Source organism: Crocuta crocuta, unplaced genomic scaffold (genome assembly GCF_008692635.1).
Source record: "Crocuta crocuta isolate KB4526 unplaced genomic scaffold, BGI_CrCroc_1.0 scaffold25, whole genome shotgun sequence".
In the NCBI taxonomy this organism is placed as follows: Eukaryota; Metazoa; Chordata; class Mammalia; order Carnivora; family Hyaenidae; genus Crocuta; species Crocuta crocuta.
In genome coordinates, this window is record NW_027532015.1 from 17,333,687 (window position 1) to 17,350,888 (window position 17,202).

General features: G+C 34.6%; 1 protein-coding gene across 1 annotated transcript in view; it reads right to left on the bottom strand.

Annotated features, from left to right (window-relative positions):
• Positions 1-17,202, bottom strand: part of EYA4 (EYA transcriptional coactivator and phosphatase 4) — a 263,359-nt gene that overhangs the window by 56,135 nt on the left and 190,022 nt on the right. The window contains exons 3-5 of the mRNA XM_077776010.1: positions 12,186-12,310; positions 10,733-10,801; positions 1,875-1,967 (exon numbers count right to left, since the gene is read on the bottom strand). Of these exons, the coding sequence (XP_077632136.1) occupies positions 1,875-1,967; positions 10,733-10,801; positions 12,186-12,310 (287 nt within the window). The remainder of the gene's footprint in view (positions 1-1,874; positions 1,968-10,732; positions 10,802-12,185; positions 12,311-17,202) is intronic.

Below are 17,202 nucleotides of genomic sequence, written 5' to 3' on the forward strand. Positions count from 1 at the left end.
CAAAAAAAAAAAAAAAAAAAAAGCCAAATTGTTAATAGTGCTGCTGTTGAGAATCCCTGACCTGCAACATTGTCCAAAAGAACCTGGTCCATGGTGCTGGAAATGTTCTATGTCTGTGCTGTTCAACCCAGCGGCCACTAAAAAGGCCACCTGCGGCTATTAAACACTTGACTGGTGGGACTAGAGACAAAATTTTTACTTTTACCAAATTTTAAATAATTTGCAGTTAAATAGCCACATATGGCCAGTGACAACTGGATAGCTCAGCCCTGGAGAACTCTTAAATGAAAACTGGCTAACTATCTGTAAAGAAAACGTGAGTGAATTTTAGACAGGAGAACTGTTTACAGCTATTTCATTTCCCATTTTTGTATTTTCCAATGGTGTCTTACAGAAGGGACACCTGGACTGATCAGAACCCCGTTCTGCACTCATATATACCAGTGACCAGCGGGGAGGCCTGGACTGTCTGGCCTTCACCGCCTTTAACGTATCTGTGCCTCTGTATTCTTGCCTATAAAACAGATCAGAGACCTCTGAAATTCCTTCTGGAGGTAACATTCTACGATTTTTGTCATTTAGCTTTCAATTAACTGGTGGTGTGCTATTTAAGGACGTTATCAATTACTCAGTAATTCTATTCTTTCCCTAAAAATGTGTTCACAAGCATTCACTGTGCAGAAAGTTTACAAGAGTTGTGGTAGGAGAGCAATAAAGAACACTAGAGTAAGTTGGTACCTGTGTACCTTCTGGGAGGCAAGTGAATTGCTAGAAAGCGTACAGATTAGCACATGTGAGTCTCTATTGCAGACTGTGTGAATTATCTCCTCTTTCTGTCTGGAGTACTAATATTTATGTGAACACACAGTAACTGCCCTCAATCGGTGTAAACAAATAAAGTGGGATCATCGGTATCTATAAAAATCAATCCAATGATATACTCAAGGACATCCTTCAACAAAATCCAATGATATTATACTCAAGGATATTCTTCAACTCTTTTCACATGAAGCATACCCACATAAAACCTTTGTATGTGAGAATATGGATAAAACATAAGATATATATTACAGTAGAGTAATAGAACCAAGATGTAATTACCGCAGATACTTTTCTAGGGTTACTGTTCATCTCTGTGCTATTCAAATTCTTCCTCGGGTTAAAAAAATCCTTTCAGCAGATAATAAATTAAACAAAATATCGTAACTTAAAAATCTTTACTGAAGTCAACTTAATGCGCGTCCATTGGGCCCACCTGGGAGTTATCAGGTATTTCTATTTAAAAGGATTGATGTTTAAAGACACGCTATTGTTCTCTTTGAAGCACTGAGTCAAAGTAGTGCTCTCAGGCTCGGTTCTAATGCAACCAGCATGTGTCTTCCTGCAGCCCATTAACCTTTAATACTTGTCACTCAGCTGCTTACACAGGAGGATTTTTTTAAACCCGGAGAGGAAACAAGGTTATTTAGAAGGAATCAAATGGATAGTTTTACATCTCGAATGTTGGGAGAGAAGGGGGTTTTTATGCCATTTAAATGGACGAGTTAAGGGAACAAAGGCAACCATTACAGCCTAATTATTAAATTAAACACTGTATAAAATAATTACAAAGGAAGCCAGCTCTGCCTATTTCTACCAAGATCGTCAGAGGGGCTGTCTTGCTGTCAACTGAAAATCCAGCAAAATGATTCCAAACAGAATTTTTAAAAATATACAGTTTTGTGACAATGAGGGCTCAAAAAAATAAGTATTTTGCTAAGCTTATAAAGGTCCGCACTCTCAAAGCTCCGCTTCGGTATTTATGCCATGTATGCGCTGGGAAGACGAAGTGCACCCCGACGTGTACGTAGCAACGCATGAGCTTAAGGCTTTACCTGACCCAGTAAAAGTGTCAAGGGCTCCATCTCCAGTGGTGGTGGCCGCTTCACTGCTGTTCAAAGGCTCTGTTTTGACTGCAAGGAGAGACACTATGTAGAAGAATAAGTACATGTGAGTTTTACTTCTAGATTTTTAACAACGACGCTGACTGTTCCACTAGCGGTTTTTCACGCTACCATGGGCATGCAAGAGAAAACCTGAGAAGTTGATGAGGAGAGTTTTGTTAATTTAGCTTCTAGAAAATGGACATGCGTTTATAGAAGATTTAATATAAAAAAGAGGATTTAATATAAAAATCCTCTGACTAAGCCAGTTGTCTCAGATCTGGTTTTTAGAGGCAGCCAACCTTGTAAAGGGAAACAGCAGCGCCCTTATTTGCATTTGTAACTCACCTAAGCACACTCTGGGATTATAGTCAAAAGACAGAAAAAAGGAATCACGGTCGGTCTTCAGCACATTTAATCCAAATCATAACAAGGAGATTTACTAGCTTATATTTTAGTCTTCCTGAGGAGATATTAAAAAGAGAAAGACGGACTGCAGGAGGCAAAGAAACCATGGGCCTATTCCTGGGATAGGTGGAAAATGAGGCACTCGATAAATTTCTGCTCTAAAAAGTACTAACAAGTCATAAGATGTTGGGCTTCTTGTTTTAATGGTATAACAATTTTTAATGGATTACGAAGATAAGTAGAGAGAAAGAGAGGATTTCTACGGCAGTAGCAAGTACATCTTCTGAAAACCCTCTGATATGTTATTTCTACTCTAAAGTGGTACATTCGGCCAAAATCTCCACTTGGGAACGATGCAGGCTGGCATTTATACTTGTCATTATTAGATGCAGCGAGTGGGGCAGGGGAGCCGTGAAAAAGCCTCCACCCGTTTTTGTCACACCATATTTTCCCTTTGTGGGCAACGCTCTGCTACATATATCACACCAGCAAGGGGATAAACTAAATTATTTTCTACTTAACACCTCTTATGTTTCCTGGTCATAAACGGAGTGATATAGTTAAGAAAGTTAGAAGGAAGCAGAAAACTATAAAGAAGAAAGCTGAAGACTTAGCCAACCACGAACAAATATGGCAAAAAAAATAGTGGGGTCAGAGCGTCCCCATCAACCAAGCAAACCAGCAATGCTACTCTGTTAGAAAAGCAATTAACTGATGAAGAAACATGCAGTAATGATTATGCTCTCTTTCCACATGAGTAGAATTGACCGGACCCTCCCTCAGTGAGCCCTGCGGTTAATGTAGCATCCATGATTTAATAATGTCATGAAGATGGGACGGAAGATGCAGAGGAGAACTGTAAAGGTTGTAAAGAAGAAGTGAAGATATTACTTATCCCAGCAAAGAGGAAGTTTGAGGTTGACCTATTTTTCAATAGCAATGATAATCTAAGAATCAGCATATGGTCATGTGTATAATGATAAATAATGAACTGGTGGTTAATACTTCACAGTAGTAATTTGTGTAGCAGTCCATTTAGAGTTATACTTGACTACTCATTATATTTAACACAACAAAATTATTTACAACTACAAAATTATTTATCAAGAGCTTACTATGTGCTAGACCATTTACATGTAGTTAATCATTAAAACAACTTTGATCAATACGAGCCACTTTATCCATCTTATAGCACAGGAAGCTGAAGGGTGGGCTCAGGAGCTTTTATATATTCCACTGAAGGAGAGGAGGGAACTAAGATCTGAACTCAGGTCTTTTTAGCTCTACATCCACAATCTCTCCACCATAACAAGCTGCCTTCAGGTATGAAAATGGCTTAACTGTTCACACTAGGGACTCTTCACTCGCTCCGAGGGTGATAAGAATCGGGTTATCCACTAGACAGCGTACTTGAGAAACTATGTTGGGGCACCTGTGTGGCTCAGTCGGTTAAGCGTCTGACTTCAGCTCAGGTCATGATCTCACAGTTTGTGAGTTCAGAGCCCCACGTCGGGCTGCCTGCTGTCAGCACAGAGCCAGCTTCATATAATATTCTGTCCCCTTCTCTCTCTGCCTGTCCCCCACTCACACCTTTCTTTCTCTCTCTCTCTCAAAAGTAAACATTAAAAAAAAAAGAAAGGAAGGAAACTACGCTAAAAATGAAAACTTCAAGGCATACCTTAGTGGCTCAGTTGCTTAAGCATCTGATTCTTGATCTCGGCTCAGGCCATGATCTCACAGTTTGTGAGTTCGAGGCCTGCATAGAGCTCTGCACTGATGGTGTGGAGTCTGCTTAAGATTCTGTCTCTCCTTCTCTCTGCCCCTCCCCTCCTTGTGCATGCTCTCTCCCTCTCCAAATAAATGAACTCTACAAAATTAAAAAAAAATTAAAAACAAAAACTGCAAAATATAGGAATAGGCGACTAAAGTATCTTTTCTACTTCTTTTTCATGAAATCTTTTAAAAGGCAACAAGCAGCGAGTTTGAAAGCAGATAATAACAGCATACACTTAAAAGATACTTAATCACGCCAGGTGCTGTTGCTGTGCCTTATAGATATGAACTCATTTCTTCCTCATGACAATCATATGAGGTAGATAATATTGCCATCTTAATTTTTCAGATAAGAAACTCAAGTACACAGTAGCTAAATAATTTTCTTATAGTCACATAGCTAGTAAGAGCTAGAATTTGATAGTTTCAGAACCCAAATTCTAAATCCTACTGCCTCACAGGAAGCACTAACTAATCCAGAATCCCTTTCATCTCTATGATGACCCAGAGTGTGACCTAGGTGGATGTAAAGCTCTTTCTGTGATGCAATACCCACTTCTGACTTCTGACAAAAAAAGAAAAAAAGAAAAAAGCATAGTCCAAAGGCTTCAGCAAAACTAACACAAGAGATAGTCTCTTGAAACTTCCAAATTCTAATACTAGCCAATTTCCTACTTAAATATGTCTAAATCTATAAACATTCCTTGTAAAATTGATGGTGTTACATATTTGTGAATAGAGGAGAAAGGAGCAGAACGTGAGCTGGGTCTACAGAACAAGTCTAGAAGCTAGACGTGAGAATTAATTATGTTACTATGGATCCCAACTTTGTATTGATGTTGATTATAATCTTCTCGATTTGGAAGTTTCAGGTGGTCAAAGGAGAAGGAAGAAAAGGGAGACAAAGAGTTTGTGGTTGCATTCATTATACTGGAAACATCTCATGAAAATTTTAAAGGTCTGCATTTAGTCAAAGACAGACAAGTTTCATTTGACTGAGAAAAGGCATCTGTAAAAAGTATATGAAATAAAGCATAAATCTCAAGGTATTTTCAGTGTACTAATATGCATGGATTTTAAAGCAATAATTCAACAAATGGGAATTAACATTTGGGAAAAAATGGCACATTAATTAATGCTCATTTATTTTTCATATGCAGATATGAACAAAAGGGAAAAGAGGGCAATGTAATTATGCTACCACAGGAAATATAGTTTTCTCACCTCAGGTGGGTATCTACAAACATCTCTTGTGTTTCAAGTAAAATGTAGTTATTTTAATTTGTTTTTTTAAAGAAAAAAATAACATTAAGTAATAATAATTTGCTTTTTCAGGGGCAGGAAACTTAAGAGAAGTGACATGGACATTGCATATATGATTCATTGGTTAGAAAGATGTTAAAATATAAATTAGTATCTTAATATTTATAATAAAACAAGTAACTTGTATAAAGAAAACACTATTTTAATTATAAAATTTGAAAATTGCACGTTTCATTTTTAATAAAGGTCCAAATATATTTGAAATGTATTCCATTTACTGTCTTGCTTTTGTTTCTGCACTTTAAATTAGATGTACTATATATTTTTGTAGTGGCAAGCAATTTTCTTTTAGTTACATATGTGCAAAGAATTACTGGAAAGATATTCATCAATGAAATATCTTATTGTTTTCTAAAATGCACAAAATCCTCATTCCAAATGATTATCAGTATATATTCATTGTCATCTTCAAATGTATTTTTTTCTCACTGTATTTCATTTTTCTCAAATTAACACAGAGGCTCAAGAGGGCTTTTAACTTATCAGGACAATGTACACAATTATTACATGGTACAAAATGGAAGGGACAATCTTCTATAAGAGATAAACTATTTTTCAAGAAAATGAAACTTACAAATGTTTTGATTTCAAAAATAATGATCATATTTTATTGTCCTTAAGAATATTGTAGTTTTTGCCCCTCTATATGTTCAAAATATGTAATTCAGGATTCAGGATTAATTCAGTAACTCAGGGTTTTTCTAAAAATGGAATGAGAAACTATATACAGTAGTTTGTACAGAAATTATTCAAGAAATATTTGTATTGTCAGCACCTCACTACTAGTTATGCATTTACAATTTGGATGTTTTTCAGAGAGCACTGAAAATATTGGAAAGAAAATAAAGTCAAAATAATTTTAACATATTGATTTTAATATATTGGCATAATTGTATTTTAATTTTTACCTTCAAAAATAATTGGTATCTATGGACTAAGTCAAGTTGTGTGTGTATTTTCAGCTGTCAGCTATGCCTACTAAATCACTGATTTCTTCTCTTCATGCCTCAACCTTCATCCAGACCCTCCTATGCATATTTTTGAAGCAAATTTAATCTTGTCTGTTCAGATTATTTTTGGAACTCAAGTACAACATTAATGTATATTAATTATTTGTGGAGAAAATTTTGCTTTGTTGTAATAGTTCAGTTCATGTTCATTCATTGTAATAGCCGACTTAATCCTTGAAAGAGAAAATAACCCAAGCAATTTACATTTTACATTTCATTTCCAAAATCTGTGTTTAAACTGGTGTACAGACATATATATGTTAACTCTATACTTTCTGAACCACAAAATCACCCACAGCTCCTTCTGACAGCATAGGTTCTAAAAAGAATTTCAAGAGCAGTTAGATCAGGAAGGTAAAATTTATAACACTGCAGGGGAGCACGCAGTATTGCCTACTGGTTTTAATAATTAGTATAGCCTATGATTTATGTTTGTTTATATTAATATATTCACCTTAAAATCTATGAGCTCCAAGTGTGTTTCAGTCCTAAATATCCAGAAAGTATTTAATTTTATAAAACAATTTGATGAACAATTTATGGCTTTAGTTTCAAAAAAGGAAATCTAAAAAGAGTAGAGCCATGATAGTAGATGGCTCTACTGCACAAACACAGAATATACAGAAACAAATCCACTGCAAGAGTCAACCATCTACATATTTAAAATTCTGGAAGATTCGTTTCTATGATACATAGATTTTTAAATATAGAAAATGCTAGAAACCTGATCAGATGTCTAATTTTAGTTTCCCCAAACCTTCTCTTTAAAGTAGTTTCTTAATCTCCATGTATAATCAAATATTCCCTCCCTGTGCTGTGCACCCACCTTGAACATATTATGCCCTCATTATTTTCTTGTCTGTCTCCCTCTGCTAGCCTTTTGGTCCCTTGATGGCCAATATCATATTCTATAGGTCACCGGGTTCCCATTTCCTAGCCCAGAACCTGGCATATAACAGGAACTTGATACATTTTAACTGAGAAAGTGAAAATCCACTTTTTGATCCTACCCTAAGCAATCCCAACAGACATAAGTGTTTTTGTAAAGTACAGCTAATCACGAATCTTGACACCAATAAGCAAATTAAAATCTTACCTATACCTGGAAGTAACTTTTCATGTGATTGGCATGCATTTACATGCATAAGTATGCGTATAATGAAGTATATACAGAATATATACACAGCCGTGTATCAAGGGTGGGCAAGTTGTATCCCACATGCCAAATTTTCTTGGCAAGTTTCTGTGTAGTCCGTGAGCTAAGAATGGCTTTTATACTTTTAATAGTTGAGGAGTATCTAAAGAATAATGTCTGTGCCCTGTGAAAATGTTTTTAAAATTCAAATTTCAGTATTCATAGATTGTGTTGTTTGAATACAGCCAAGGCCATTCATTGACGCATTGTCTATGGCTGCTTTTGTGCAACAGTAGCTTGTAAGCCTGAAATATTCACTATCTAACCCTTCACAGAAAATGTTTGTTAACCACTGATCTATATGCTAGGGTATGACTCCATTTATTACACTTTTATTGACTTTTATTGACAGTTCTATATTTTAACAATTTTACAAGCAACAAAAATTTGAAAGGAAAGTTTGTTTCCAATACAAATCTGCAGATATAATTACAGAATTAAGACTACAGTGTTGAAGCATTTTAAGTCACTGCAAGAAATCATGTCATATATTTAAAAAATACCAATGTAGCAAGGTAGGATATTAAGGTGACACTATCAACTTATTCATACGAGTAAAACATATATACTTAAATTTTTTTTTTGAAAACTCAAAGTTAATGGAAAGATTTTGAGAAGCCACTAATGTAGCTTTTGTTTTTTCCTTTCATTATAATTTTATAGTGATCCAGTTCCAACAAAAAAACCCAAGATTACTGTCAATGGGAGGGATTTTGCACTAAATCCTTAAGTATGTGTTATAGATACCCAATATACACACAATAAATACTCCGAAGTCATTAAAGTTCATAAATCCATAACTTTCATATCAATATGCCACTAAAACTATGTCACTAATAATCAAAGTACACCTAATATTTTATTACTGAAAGTGTACCTTCTTTGGCCAGTTTACACATTCTAAATGCAGAAAAATTTACTGTATGACAAAGCATTGGAGAGTCTTTTAACATGATGCAGGTTTTCACTTTCCTTAAAAATTGTTGCCTAGTTATTATTGAATTATTAATTAAAGAAAGGGAAATATACTCATTTTTATTGGCAAACAATTTGTATATACTATCTAATTAAAAACAAAAGCTTTCCTAAGGAAATATTATCCTCCTCCTGTTTAGAAAGAGATTGAAGCTTAGAGAGGTTAAGTAACTTGTTCAAGGTGACACAGCTAGCAAGTGTGCTCCTCTTAAAACTTAAGTCCTTATGTTTTTACATGGTCATATCAATCTTTTAAAAAATTTTTTTTAATATTTATTTATTTTTCAGAGAGAAAGACAGAGCACAAGCAGGGGAGGGGCAGAGAGAGAGGGAGACACAGATCTGAAGTAGGCTCCAGGCTCTGAGCTGTCAGCACAGAGCCCGACACGGGGCTCGAACCCACGAACCATGAGATCATGACCTGAGCCAAAGTCGAACACTTAACTGACTGAGCCACCCAGGAGTCCCAATGGCCACATTAATCTTAACACTAAGAACTAGGAAAATCTGATATAACCCAAAAATGTTTCTGGTTCAGACTGGATCTAAATTACTAAATACTAATTGTACATATTCACTATGGTAAAGTTGTCCATGTTACATGAGTTATTTTAGAGCAGAACAATATCTGATGAGGTAAAAATTTTTTTAACAAACTAAGTGTTTAAAAAAATCTATACTAGAATATTTTATGACATGAAAGTTGTGAAATTCAAATACTGGGATCCATAAATAAGGTTTTATCAGAACCTAACGAATCACATTAATTTATTTATGCATTGCCCATGGTTGCTTTTGAGTTATGATGGCAGAACTGAGTAGATGAGACAAACACAGTATGCTCTATAAAGGCTAAAATGTTTACTATCTGGCTCTTTACGGAAAGAGACCCCTGAGTTAGAATTAAGAGAAACTAAATTCGTCAACATATTTTTAAGCATAAAAAGTATACTTTGAGGCTCCTGGGTGTCTCAGTCAGCTGAGCGTCCAACTTGGGTTCAGGGCATGATCTTGCAGTCTCTGAGTTCGAGCCCCGCATCCGGCACTGTGCTGACAGCTCAGAGCCTGGAGCCTGCTTCAGGTTCTGTGTCTGTCTCGCCTCCCTCTCTCTCTCTCTCTCTCTCTCTCTCTCTCTCTCTCTCCCTATCTCTCTTTGTCACTCCCCTACTCATGCTCTTTCTCTCTCAAAAATAAATAAACATTAAAAAAATTTAAGGAAGTATATTTTAAGTGTGAAATTGAAGAAAATTTCAAGCTAAAACTATAAAAATATAAGTAATGAGTATAATGGAGTGTTCTTCATTCACTGGGCATGTATTTTGATTTAATCAGAGACATAGCAGAGTTCTGCCAAACTGCCTATCCTAACTGCTTTCCTGTAATGCACATTTCCAACAGGTAGGGAGGTTTTCTTTTTAATTTTAATACTGGATGATCCCCTGTTAGTGTTATAGTTCTGCTCTTAGTTTTTAATTTTGATAGTGTATTAACTTTTGGTTTAGAAAAAGTTTGTTTATAATTTTATACACTTTATGTATATGAATGTAGTAAATATCTATAGTTCAAAATATTTCAGGAGTAAATATTAATGTATAATTTTAAATGTACAGCTTTCATCACTGATAATTCTTTAAATGGTGGAATTTTAAATGTTTATGTTACTTTAGGTATTTTAACAGTAATACTTACTGAAGTCAGTAAAATTACAAACACCTTTTGCCGTGTTAAACATTTAAATGTAGACAGTCTGTAGGTTATGGCGATGATGAAGTTTGTATATATGTGCAACATGCTTCATCTGCTCTTATTGATATGCGTGCTGTGCTGAATTACCCACTTAATCAAAGACATATACTTGGAAAAACAACAGATGCATCTGTTGGTACATTATAAAAAATGTCAGAGGATACTACTGACCTAAAGAATCTACTAGTAGCATAGTTGGGTAAGAAAAAAACATAGTCAAGTGTTATCTATAAACAACAAAAACTCGCATTTATTTCTCCTTTTTCTTTACAAGAACTGAATACAGAAGAGGAAGTGCAAACAGACACAGCAACAGAAAGCACACCAGAAGGGCAACACCACACACGCAAACACATGCAGGGTACCATCATCTCTCATACTTGTTGCAGAAGAGGGGGTGTTGCAACTCAGCAACCAGTCTGCAGTGTTTAAAACAGTCATGTTGTCCCCTGAGAACAGGAACAGTATAAGGGTTCATTGTGTGAATGCCTGCTCTGTGTACATGAATAGTCTTCAAAGCTTGCATTGCTTCCTGACCTTTTAGCCCAGATTATAAGCGCCCTGTATGACTTTTACATTTTATTTTATCAGGTCTGTTTTAGTTGGGTTAAATATATATACCTGATGATTAGTGAACTCCAAGGTTTGGTTCCAGAGGTTTTAAAAAATCTTATTATAGGTAGGCAAGTTAAGGTTTAAATATAAGTTTCTTATGCTAGGGAATCATTGCTGAACAACCTTACAAATTTGCAATCCTCCAATTAATTAGCTAAAAGTATAGATGCATGTTTAGAGACAAATAAACATTATCAACAAGGAAAATGTTAATCTACAGAGGGTTTGGTGTAAAACATCATTAAATACAGGCAAGTTGCAATGCACACAACCTTCAAAAAAATTTTTTAGCTTGCACAGCTATTTTAAAATAAATGGGAAGAGGTGTATCCGTTTTATAAATACTTACTGAAAATTTAAAAGAAAATATGATGTGGCAAACGTTATCTAATAATGATTAGTTTATAAATTAAAACAAATTTCATATAATTTTTCTCCTATTGACTAAAACAGATCTATAAAACTTAAAAATGATGGTGAATAACTTAAAAAGCAGCTTACATGTAATATGTGTATATACATATGTCATCTCTATATATTCTGATGCAAAATTTAGACCATATTTTATGAAGGCTAAATACATTCTATAAAATCAGTAGGATAGAATATTTGAAATAACTGTTATTGTCACCATATGCTTTGGCCTAATTATAGGCTAATCAAATGAGAAAATATCTGAAAAAATTTTATTCTCATTTAAAATACTTTAGGTATTACTCTCTTTGAAAAGGAAATGCAGCAGACATAAATACTTTTCTATTCCTCAAATCACTTTTAAGAAAAAGGTACTTAAAAAAGATTTAGGGTAGCCTTCCTCCTACAATTCAAAATTAAACCCAAAACTAGTATATCTAGTGTCATTTCTCTTCTCTTCTCTCTCTCTCTCTGGCCAGATCAGAATGCAGATCTTTTTGCCCACACTTTCTATATTTTTTTGGAATATTTACAAGGGCAAACACAAAAAGGAAGACTTTGTTAAAAGCCTTTAAAATGTTATTTAGGCTTTTAATTATTCTTTCTGAGTTTTTCCAGCTACAGAGGAGATGCAAAGGTTTCAACAAACTCCGCAGCATAATCAATATATTAGCCATATACTCCTTGGATACAATGTGGGTGATGTTATTGATAATAAGGCTATTTGTTAGCAGATCCCTAACATGTGGAATTATAGCGAACACTGAAATGTCATTCTGGGTGCCTTCGGGGTGGTCCGCTTACCTCCTGTCCCATTTGTGGTGACAGATGTGCTGCTGAGATTAGCCTTCTCCAGTTTGGAGCTACCAGGAGTATCACCACTTCCAACAAGGGGATGAGGACTTGCTAGGTCCTGCATTTCCATAGACCTGTTAAAGCAGGAAGCAACAGAACAACAGCTAGACTCTCAGCAATAATTTCTTTAAAAACTGCATATATTATTCTACTGAGCACACGTGTGATCTCACAGTAAGCCAATAACTAATACTTCTTCGTTACCCAGGTGAACATGACAGTCCATCAACAATTAATAAATAAACAAAGCTTCCATGGTACGTTAGCCTCATAATGAATCTGTAATCTTACTATTGTATATAATAAAGTACAGAAGATAAATTCTGTCAATTTAGCTGTTTGAGTTGATATGGATATCCTTGCTCCTGCACTGACCATCTTCATTATAAACATGTAGAAATGTTGAAAATGCGTGACTCCTAAAATCTGATGTCCTCGGTCACCAGTGACAAAGAAATCAATAGCTAGAAATAAAGTATGAGCTCAAAGCCAGAGCAGAAACTGCTAGCTGACCTTGTGGATCCAGAGCTGAAAATGGAGCCTAAGGACTGTTACAACTTTAGTGTCTATTCAGGAATAGAAGGCTTGACTCAAGTCTGTTGCAGGGAATGTGTTGGAATTGAGACCCTAAATAAAACTGGGACTCTTGAAAGGCTAACCCTCTTTGGAAACAGAAACTAAAGAGCATAATTTCACAGTAGCCCAAAAGAAGCCACACATGCTTCAGTGAAAGAAGGGAAACACATGAGATAAATAAAAATTGAGAGAATTTATAACCAACGTGCAAACCTATACAAAAATACTGAAGGAAGACCTCCAGGTGAAAGTAAGGATACCAGATAAAAACTCGGATCTACATGGAGGGATGAAGAGTGGTACAAATGTAAATATACAGGTAAATGCAAAGGTTATCTTTTGCTTTTCTTGTAATTCATAAAAGTCAACTGAAACAAAAACACCCATAACACTGTATTATGCTATTTATAACATGGTATAAAAGTATAAGAGTAAAATATATGTCAGTAGCACAAAAGATAGTGGGGCAAAATAATATTCTTTTAAGGTTCTTTCATTTGGTATAAGATATTTAGGATACACCAAGTAATCCCTAATATTAAATATTAGTAAGAAAAATACTAACAGAACAAAAAGTCAATGGAATAATTAAAATAAAGCATTTGAAAACGTGATTAACCTCAAAAACCAGGAAAAGACAAAGGAAAAAATAACATATGTGAAAAATAGAAAACACATAGCAAGATAGCATACTCACGCCTAACCATATCAATGATTACACTAAGTATCAATGGACTACATACTCCAATGAAGAACCCAAGGTTGTCAGCTTGGAATAAAGAGCCACAACACAAATATTAGGAATCTACCAGAGAAGTACTTTAAATATAGATAGATTGTGACACTATGGTATCCTGCCCAGAAGAATTCATTCCTATAGCTGCTAGGAGTGTTACCAACCGTCAGTTCTCAACTAAATTCCTTTCCAAGACTTGACCTCAACCAAAGAGAGTCTTTTTGGCCCAAATCACACTCTTTCCAGCCTTCATCTACTGACTGGTCATGAAGAGGTATAAAGATACTACCCTTACTCTGAAGGTGGCTAAAGTGTAGAGCCACCATAAGACCAGCTGAGACCTTTGTTGCAACTACACTGAAGTTCAAAGTCTCTCAGTCTAATCATATTTCCTCATCTCCACAAAAGTATTACTACTGATAACAACCCAATAAACTCCTGGCACAAGTCTCCATGTTAGAGTCCGCTTCCTGGGAACTTAAACAATGATAAGGCACAACTAGGTTCAGGATAAAGGATAGAAAACAATGTAACATGTAAATAATAAATGTGAGATATATGTTTGGGCTATTATAATATCACACAAAATGGTCCTCAAAATGAACAGTACTAGTAGATACAAGGAGATAATTAAGAAAATGAAATAAATCCTTCAGGAAGACATAATAATCCTAGATGTGCATACCTGCTAGCCAAGCTTCAAAATATATAAAGCAAAAAGTAACACAATGAAGTGAAACTTATCACTCCATGACCATACTTGGAGCTTTTATAACATTCTTTCCACAGTAACCCAACTGCAAAAGTAGACATTATCATCAACATGCCATAACTGACAGATATTAGTACACTAACACCCAATAATTATAAAATACATATTATTTTAAGTGTACATGGAATGTCCATTGAAAGGATTATAAGGTATAATAAAATAAGCATCATTATATTTTAAATTAAACTTTATGGAGTATAGTATCTGGCCACAATGAATTAAATTAGAAAACAATGATAGGAAAATACATGAAATAATCATTACTACTTGAAAATTAAACACCACAATTCTAAGTAACCTATGAGTCAAAGAAAAAATCACAAACAAATGTAGAAAATATTTTGGACAAAATAATAATGAAAACACTTCAAATCACCCCACATGTAGCCAACTGGTCCTTGAGAGAGTAGTAGCAAAGACAATACAATGGAGCAAAGACAGTTTCTCTAATAAATGGTGCTGGAAAAAGTAGACACACACACACACACACACACACACACACACAATCTAGATACAGACCTTATACTCTTCACAAAAATTAATTAAAAATTGATCATAGACCGAAACATAAAATGCAAAACTGTAAAACTCCTAGAAGATAACATAAGAGAACACCTAGATGACTTTGAGTTTTGAAAACACCACCAAAGACAGAATCCATGAAAAAAAAATAATAACCTGGGTTTCATTAAAATTAAAAACTTCTCTTCAAAAGTCAATGGCAAGAGAATTCAGTTTGGACCAGAAGGTATATGGAAATCTCTGTACCTGCCTCTCAACTGTGTTGCAGAACTTTAGCTTAAGAAAAAAGAAAGTCTTTAAAACAAAAAAAGTGACATCAAATCATTTGTGATATGCAAATAAAGTAGTGGTCAATGAGAAATTTATATCTTTAAATGATTATATTAGAAAAGGAAAGGGTTTAAAATCTGTGATCTAAGTTTCTACACTAATAAACTAGTGAAAGAAAAGCAAAATTAAACTCAAAGTAAATAAAAGGAAGGGAACCATAAAGAGCAGAAATCATTGAACTAGAAAATCTATGCATAATAGAAACAATTCACAAAACCAGAAGATGATTGTTAGAGATACTAAAATACTAAAAAGGATAATGAAGAAATATTATGAACAATATTGTGCCAAGGCATTCACTACTTTAGATAAACTCACTGAAGTTCCTTCTTAAAAGACACAACCTGTAAAATGGACCCAATAAAAAATAGGAAATGACAATAGTCCTGTATCAATTAAAGAAACTGAATTCATAATTAAATACTTCTCCCTCCCCAAGCAAAACCCCCAAAACAACAAACTAACAAAAAACAACTCTAGGATCATATAGTTATCTTAGTGAATTCTAGTAAATATTTAAGGGAAAATAACAGTCTTATAATTAAAAAAAAACAAAACAGGAGGGAACACATTTCACTCAATTGTATGAGAAAGGGATTACCCTCATTTAAAACCTGACAATAATAATTTTGAAAAAAAATATGGATCTATACTTCTCATGAACATAAGTGAAAATATTTATCAAAATATTATTAAGTGAAATGTAGAAATGTAAAATGATTAATATATCATAACCTGGTGGGCTTTATCCCAAGAATGCCATTTAGTTAACATTTGAAAATTTGGGTGCCTTGGTGGCTCAGTGGGTTAAGCATCTGACTCTTGATTTTGACCATGGTGTCACAGCTTATGAGTCTGAGCCCTGCATTGAGCTCTGCACTGGCAGCAAAGAGCCTGCTTGAAATTTCTCTCCCTCCTTTTCTGCCCCTCTGTTCTCTTTATCTCTTAAATTAAGAAATAAACTTAAACATTTGAAAAATCAAATAATGCAATTCAATCTAGTAATCGAATATTATTTCAAGGAGTGCATAAAAAGCATTTGACAATATTAATCATTCATTTATGATACAAACTCTCAGCAAACTAAAAGTATTTCCCTCAAATCTGATAAAGACCATTTTTGAAAAAAATCTATAGCTTAAACCATATTTAATAATGAAATACTGGATTTTTTCTCCCTTAAGGTCAGAATCAAGGCAGGGATAGCTAGCTGTTTTTCCCATTTCAACACAATTTCCTGGTAATCTTAGCCAGTATCAGATGACAAAAATAAGTAAATAAAAGAGGTAAAGTTTTGAAAGAAGAAATTTTGTTAATTCACAGATAACATTATTGGTTATGTAGAAAACACAGAGAGATTTATACAAAGAAAACAGAAACAAAACAAAAAGTACTACAGTGGATGAGTGAATTCACCATGTTACGGGTACAAGTTCTTGCCAGTACTAAAAACATGAACCAAAAATATCTGAACTTCAGTCAATGCTGCTCCAGTTCAAATACTGAAATATCAAGATGATAGTTGTTCAGGAGCTTGAAAGTTCAAATGATGGCTGTTAAAGAGACTGCAAGCTCCCCTCCTGCTCAACTCAAGTCCTAAGAGGAAACTGAATGCTCAGAACCCTCACCTTAAACGCCACCTTAAACCCTCACCTTAACTCAAGGAGTTAGACTCTTTGAGAAATAAATACAACAAAACAAATACTATGCTTCAATCTGTACTGAGTTTTTGTATATAATGTTCAGAACATCATAAATATTTTTTAAAGCTTATTTATTTATTCTGAGAGAGAGAAAGAGCATGAGCAGGGGAAGCACAGAGAGAGAGAGAAAGAGAGAGAGAATCCCAAGTAGGGATAAATATTTTAAGTCATAACAAGAAGTAGGAAAATGTGAACCATAGTGATGAGAAAACACAGTGAAGAGAAGCAGATCTGTATATGACCCAGGTTTTAGAACTAGCAGACGAGGATTTAAAAGTTTTTATAAATAAATAAAATAATTTACAGGAAAAGATATATACCCACACA